At 43.8% G+C, this 7,849-nt stretch overlaps 1 protein-coding gene across 1 annotated transcript in view; it reads left to right on the top strand.

Moving 5' to 3' along the window:
- Window positions 1-6,161: 6,161 nt before the first annotated feature.
- The window catches only part of Acvr1c (activin A receptor type 1C), an 88,599-nt gene continuing 86,911 nt past the window's right edge, over window positions 6,162-7,849 (top strand). The window contains 1 exon segment of the mRNA XM_052724227.1: window positions 6,162-6,536. Coding sequence (XP_052580187.1) covers window positions 6,464-6,536 — 73 coding nt within the window. The 5' untranslated portion in view covers window positions 6,162-6,463.

The following is a 7,849-nucleotide window of genomic DNA, read 5'->3' as shown; positions in this document are numbered from 1 at the left end:
TCTCTCTAGTGGAATTTAAAAGTGTCGCGTGTGAAATATTTTCTGTTATGTACAAAAATATGAAAGACATGTTTATCACATGAATTATGGATTTCCATTGTTTATATTAAATTACAGGAGCAGCTCATATGCTATGAAGATGATTTGATTTTATTATTAATATCATATAAGCTGGGTGCAGTGGCATATGCCTATGATTCCAGTACCTTGGAGATGGAGGCAGGAGAATCAACTCAAGGCTAGCCTTAGCCAAACAGTGAGTCCCTATCTCAAAACAAACAAACAAACAAACAAACAAGCAAACAAACAAAAAAACCCAAAACAAAGTTAATTTTAAAAGATTAAGACTGATTTTTTTCATAAAGATGTGTGTGAGTGAGTGAGTGAGTGTGTGTGTGTGTGTGTGTGTGTGTGTGTGTGTGTGTGTGTGTGTGTATGCAGTCCACATATATGTTGGGAAATGTCACAAGACCTTCTCTGGGTTTCTATGAAGATATATTAAGGGCTCTAACATACTAAGAACATTTGTTATTGTCAAATTTATAATTTGTCAGCTTCAGGGATTCAATCCACTTATAGTGGTTAATTCTTTACTTCAGAGTTTTTATGGTATTGACATTGGATACTCATAAAAGATAGGAAACACTGTCTTTGAAAACTCAGTTTAGAATATTTCTAAAAATTAAGCCTTAATTTTTTTAAAGATTAACTTTTAAAAAATTATGTGGATATGTGTGTGTATGTGTGGGCATGCCCATGTGAGTATAGATGCCTACGGAGTCCAAAAAAGAGTGTCAGATCCCTTGGACTGGAGTTACAGGTGGTTGTGAGCTGTCCAATGTAGGTGCTGGGAACCAAACCAATGTAGGCCCTCTGAAAGATCACTATGTGTTCTCGACTGCTAAGCTATGCCTCGAGCTCAAGAACTTAAGTTCTTGACACATTAATCGTAGATTGTGTCACAAAACTTTGCACACAAAATTCTAAAGTTTATGATTCTTCATTAGCTGACCATATGTTGACTGGAAAGATATTTCCTGTTCTTTTAACTTAAGACAAAGTAAGCAGCTCCACCATGTCATGAGAATTCTTTAAGTCAATACTGTCCAAAATAGAGAGCTTGTGAGCCTCATATATGAGACATCTGATCAGCACATTCTATCAAGTCACTTTAAGGGCTGAGGAGTTGGCTCAGTGGGTAGCAATGCTTAGTTTTACAGCCATGAGGGCTTGAAGTCATGTCTCCAGCACCCAGCTAAAAAGGCAGGTCATGGCTGCACATGACTGTAACTCCATCACTGAGTATAGGAAGAGTGTAACTAGCTTTCTTTTGGGCCACCAACCAGCTGCCAAATAAAGACAGGGAGACTTACTATTAGTTAGGAATGATTGGTCTTAGCTTATGCTTCTCCCACTAGCTCTTATAACTTAATTTAACCTGTTTCTCTTCATTTATGGTTTGCCTTAGGGCTTTTTATCTTTCTTTTATTCTGTATGTCCTACTTTGTGTCTGGCTGGCTGGTGGCTGCCTGGCTGGCTGGCCCTGGGTATCTCTCTCTCTTTTCTCCCTCGTTCTCTCTTCTTTCTTTCTTGAGCCTAGATTTCTCCTCCTTCTTATTCTCTCTGTTTGCCAACTCTGCCTACTCCTCTACTGCCTACTTATTGGCTGTTCAACTTTTTATTAGACCAATCAGATGCCTTAGGCAGGCAAAGCAATACAACTTTATATCATTAAACAAATGCAGCATAAAAAAGTAACACACATTTACATAGTTAAAGTAATATTCTGCAACATAAACAAATGTAATACACCTTTGCCTAGTTAAAGTAATATTCCACAGCAGAAGAGACAGGAAAATTTCTGAATTTGCTGGATAGCCAGTCTAATGGGGGTGAGGGGGTGGTGGGTGGTGGAGGGGCAACCTTCAAGTTCAGGAAGAGACATTGTATCAAGAGAATATCAAGACATCCAGTGCCTTCTCCTGGCCTCTGTAAAATCACACATAAGGTATAGTCACATGCACACACACACACACACACACACAAATGCACACATGCATAGAGTCACTTTTCTATCAAATACAGCAAAACCTGAGATAATTATATTCTAAAGAGAAGCCTTGTGTGTGTGTGTGTGTGTGTGTGTGTGTGTGTGTGTGTGTGTGTGTGTGTTGTGTGTGCACATGTTCTTGTGTGCAGGCATGGAAGTCAGAGGTCAACGCTGAGTGTCTTTGCTTATTGCTCATCACCTTATTTTTTTAAGGGCACAGTCACAGTCTCTCATTGAACCCAGAGCTCAACAATTCAGTTATATTTGCTGGCCAGTGAGGGTCTGTGATCTACCCATGTCTACTTTCAAAGTGCTGGGGTTATAGATGTGTATTTTATGTGGGTGCTTGGGATCGGAAACAGGTCCTCGTTATTATATGGCAGGCAATCTAAGGATGGAGCTATTCCCTCTGTTGACCCTGTTGCTTTGGACCTGTGGCAGCACACTAAGATGGGAAGATGTAGCAGCGGGAAACTGCTTACCTCATGAATGGGAGGTGAAAGAAAGGAAGAGGAAGGTCGCGGCTCTTACTTTATTCTCGGGGATATGTCTCCATGACCTAAAGATCTTTACGTTCCTTTAGAAGCTCCTCTTTTTAGAGTCACTCCCACATGCCAATTGGAGCACAGATAACAGAGCTTTACCCTATGAACCTGTAGGGAACACTTATGCAAAATATAGCACAGATTAAAAAGTAAAAAGGTATATGTAACAACAATCTTTATAATATATAGTAATAGATTGCCATGTGAAGGAATAAGTTCTGAGAAATGAGTCATTGGGCAATTTCTTTGTTGTGGAACCATCATAGAATGTATTTACCTGCACTGAGATAGTGTGACCTCCTACACACCTATATTATATGGTATAACCTTTGCTCCCATGCTACAAATTGCACAGCGTGTTTCTGAACTGAATCTCTAGACAACTATGTCAGAATGCTAAATGCTTTTGAGTCTAACTATATCCAAATACAGGAAAGCCACTGTGAAATACAGTGTGATAAAGTGCATGGGGCACTCACCCAGAAGAAAACTTGCTCCAGGCAAAGGACTGTGGGTTGCTCCAAGCTACTTACAAGTGAGCAGCGAGTGAACTAGAAGACATCAAATCTCACTGTGTACTATCTTACTTGTAAAACAATTAAAAATAATTTTCTTCCTTCAATAATAAATTTAGCTCTGTTTAGAATATCCTTAATTTTTTTTTTTTTGGAAATTTCTTGACTTGTTTGTAATGTCAGCTTAAAATACAAATGTTGCAGTCTTTCTTTATATCTCTATTATGTAAGCTTTAATCTATTTAAAATTTTATTTTTCTTAAAATATTTTATTACCTCTATCTGTCTGTCTGTCTATCTATCCTCCATCAATCCATGGAGGACAAGGGAGTGTATGTGGAGGTCAGAGGACAAATGTTGGGAGTTGGTTCTCTACTTTCACCATGTGGGTTTTGGAGATCAAATTCAGATCATTAGGTTTAGCAGCAAGCGCCTTTACCTGCAGAAACATCACACTGGCCCACTTCCACTTTTAATTGTTGTTGTTAAAACTAAGATACAGAGCCTAGATGCGCTGCTTTATATCTTATTATCACGGTTAATTACTACCTTTAGTATATACAGTCAGTCCCTGGGGATGGTCTTCACTGTCAATACATTCATATCACTGCAATCTTCTGTTTTAATAAAGCCTTCTTCTGGATCCCTCTTGAAGAGCCTGTCAGAGGCAGCCAACTTACATATGGGTATAAATATATTGAAGTGGAAGGAATGCACTTTGAAAATAAAAGTATAATATAGTAAATATGTAAACCAGGCACAATCATTTATTGTTATCAAGTATTATGTATGTGTTGTGCACAACTGCGTGTGACTCTCAGCACAGTAGGTTTTATTTTTTCACACTAGTATCCCATCAAAAGTATGTCTCGGGGCTGGGGAGACAGCTCAGCATTTACCCTGCTAAGCCTGATAGAAGGCCTGTGTTAAATTCTTGGGACCCACTTGGTGGGGGAAGAAAATTGGAACCTTCAAGTTGTTCTCTGACCTCCACAGGCATGCTCTGGATTACACACACACACACACACACACACACACACACACACACACACACACACACACACAAAACACTATCCCCAGTAAATAAAAAGATATAACAAAACATTCTTTAAAGTGTATGTTCTGTGCTATGCTACAATTTTCTGATGGATTAATGTCATTTGGAAACAGGATTTTTTTTTTTTAAATTTCTCTTGTAATCTTATGAGACCGTTGCCACATAAATTCTGATGTATTTATTCCAATTGCCCAAAATATTATAGTTTTGACTTGTAAAGCAAGGTAAATTTATTTGTTTATAATGTATCTTATATTGTCAGTTTTGCACAAAATCTTCCCAACATGGCATGGATTTTATACTTATGGCACACGTCGATTTGCTCTGGACACTTTGCAAGCACTCAATGCCCACCCGCTGTTTGTAGAGACAGTATTGACAGTGCACCATCAGACTGAGAGAAAACCTCTGAGTTCCTTTGGAGTGTTAACGTTATTCAACATCAGACTTCTTGGCATAAAAACCTTGCGTTCTTAGAAAACAAGAGCATTCCAACTTGCAGAGAGGCTTTCTGTATTAAAGGCAAATATTTGGGAATAAACACCTGGCTTCTGTTCCCTGTCTGGGCTTCGGCAACACCCTCACACTGTCTTTTTTGATCTGGTCTGTTCTAAAGCAGACCCAGAGAGTGCTCAGTTCTGCTCAAGTGCCAACTCAGAATCCAGCTGTGGGCCAAGACAAAAACCAAAATATATCGTGCCCTGACATTTTCTTGCCTACTTTAAAAAGTGTCTTCTGTGGGTGTCTGGAAGGGCTCCGATGTGGACCACATCTCCATTTATTTTTTGTTTTTTGTTTGTTTGGATCCAGGATGAAATGAGGACGAAGTCTTTTTATACTCAGGGATGTTTTGATTCATCCTCCGTGGTGGTACAAAAGTCCCCCAGCACTGCCACTCTCGTGCTTCCAAGTCCATCCCGCATCCCGCCTCCAACAGTGCCATCATCCTTTAACAGTGAAGCCTTCTTATCCCAGAGTTTCCCTAGGCTTCCGAAAGAACACTGGTTATTTAGTGCTAAGGTAGGTGAAGAAGGATCTTTTACTCTAAAGCAATTAATTTATATGACTCAACCACTCAAGGAGCCTTCCAACATCAGTGATAGCACCCGACTTGTAGTCTTGGTTCTGTGTGTTATTCAGATGAAGAAAAAAAAAAAAACAAACAAACCAAAAACCCATTCACTTTTATGTTAAGGCTGCATGGGTAAACTGAGTTTAGCTTTGTTTCTATTTAATTGGTAATGGTTACCCTTGTATTTTGGATCCTGATTAGATGGGAAGTGCAGACATTTGACAGTAAGCCCTCACAGGAGGGTGCCTGTGCAGGGGGTGGGGGTGTTAAACAATGCTCAACCGACTTTCTACCATTTGAGCAAGTCTTTTCTTCCTCCTGTGTGTTTAACCACCTCCTTCCCCCGGTTGCTAAAGCTTTACCGGCAGAGATGCCTTCTACAAAGGCTGGTCCTTCACTTCCATTACTCATTATAGATGGCCATAACAACTTGGCACAGTCGGCCCAGCTTTGTGTCGTCATTTTTAGGGCACAGGAAGTCTTCAGATGAAGACATGAAATAGAGTTTGTTTGGTAAAGCAGAGCTGTAGGTCCCAAGGCAATCTGGCAGGAGGTCATTTCCAGGGACCCACAGAGAGGGTGCGCTCTCACAGATGAAAAGCTAGGATGCATTGGTGGGACAAGCCGTAGGAATAGCTAAGGGTATTCCCAGGGCTCAGTCTAGTTACATTTAGGGACACCGGACGAATAAACGAATGTGGAGAGATCTGGAAAGGTGGATCTTCTGTAGGAGAATGTAGAGAAAGCAGCTGCCGCCGTCCTACGTGTCTCTAAAGTCTCAAGCGGGCTTTGCTCTCCTATCCCCCCACTCCCACCCCCACAAGGAGAAAGCTAATCTCGGGGACCTGGTGCGGCCCGCTCCTCTTCGCCCACGAGAGGTGTCACCTCCCCGCCACCCCTCCGCCCTCGGTCTCCTGCCCCGCCCTCGGGCGGGTGGCTGGCAGCGGTGCCCGCGGAGGCGCGGCAGGGGCGGGCCCTGTCCCTCGAGGCAGCCCGCGGGGCCAGTGGCAGGAGCGGCGCGCCGCCAGCCGCGGGGGGCGTGGGATGGGGGAGGCGGCGGAGGGGAGCGCCCGCTGCCACTAGAGCCAACCGCGCACTTCCGAAGGGTGTCGCGGCTGCGCTCCCCTCCCGCGCCCCGGGAACTTCAAAGCGGCCCGCGCCGCCCGGTCGATCGCCCCGCTGCGCTCTGGGGCCCCCGCAGCCCCGTACGGCCGCCTGGTGGCCATGACCCCAGCGTGCGGCTCCGCACTGAGCCTGGCTCTCCTGCTGGTGGCCCTGGCCGCCGAGCTCGCCGCAGGTACGGTGGGTGTCTCTTCTTGGTGCTGGTGGGGGTGGGACTGGGGGCCGTCTGCGGGTGAGCACGGGTGACAGAAGCTACTCTGAGCCAGGTGGCCGTCCTGTAACCCAAGGGGAAACGGCAGTCGAGCTGAGAGGGGGCGCAGGGCAAGGAGCAGCGTGGGCACCTGATGTCTGGCAGTTGAAGGGGTGGGTGTACAGGTGTTTGGGGGGACGGAATCATCCGGGGAGAAAAAAGAAAAGACAGGGGCGTGGGGTTTGGAGAGAGGGGCTGAGGTGGATGATTAATTTGAGGGCAGTTTGCAGCAGAGGGAGTAGGGAAGCATTTGTAGGTGCGTGCTTGGCTGGGAGCTGGGCGGCACTACTTCAAGCTGCAGGGACTTGGAGGAGTGCAGGTGCGCTCTGGGGGTGGCTCCGAGTGGAGCCCCAGAGAGACGCACAAAGATGGGCGGATGGTGGGAGAGGAGGTGGCAACTTACTTGAGTTTTAGGAGGTGAAATACCTGCCCAAGGCCGTTGGTGCCCAATCTTGGGAGGCAGGAAAGGGGGCTTAAGTCTGCGTGGCTTGCAATGCACGTTGCTTTCGAGGTATGGTTTTTACTCAGTTTCCGGAAGGGGGAGGGGGTTATGGCAAGCGTCCCAGCGTTTATAACAGGTCTGTGCTGCGATAGGCTAAATAGAGCCCTCGACCCGAGCTAGAATCCAAACGTTTCTTTTACAGTGCTTACTAGAAACTGGGGCAAATGCATCTTTGGTTAAAAAAAAAAAAAAAAAAAGAAAAAAAAAAAAAAAACCAACACAATCATAGTCTGCTCTGACTAGAAATCTTTAGCTCTGAAACTATCCGTACATTGCCCTGAATTACAGATAACAGGGACAGATTCCTCCCCAACTCAGTCTTTAAAAATTTCAATCAGGAACTGAAGACATTTGCACATAAAAAACTGGTGTTTTTCCATAGAGCGGTACTTTGTCCGAAGCTGATTTTTGATGCTTTTTTTTTTCCTAAGATGACAATCTGTTTGACATTAATAGCTATATTCAGGGTGGGTAGTTTTCCTCGTAGTGACATGTGCAAGAGAATGTTTTGAATAGTATGATTGCTGTCATGTACAGATTTCAGATGGCCTGAGAGAATTACCAAGTACAACATTCAAGTTAAAAAGCGATAATTGGAAAGAATTAAGCGATAAAATTGGAGGATGAAAACATTCTACCCATCTTTGGGAAAGCAGTTACTCTAATGCAGCCAGGAAGACAATTCGGGAAAGTTAGAGTTCAGAAAATTCATCGATGGGGACAGAGCTGACTGCAG

Source organism: Peromyscus californicus, unplaced genomic scaffold (genome assembly GCF_007827085.1).
Source record: "Peromyscus californicus insignis strain IS unplaced genomic scaffold, ASM782708v3 Scaffold_7__1_contigs__length_154581171, whole genome shotgun sequence".
Taxonomy (NCBI): domain Eukaryota; kingdom Metazoa; phylum Chordata; class Mammalia; order Rodentia; family Cricetidae; genus Peromyscus; species Peromyscus californicus.
The sequence above is the reverse complement of the archived record's forward strand: the minus strand, read 5'-3'. Positions and strand labels throughout refer to the sequence as shown.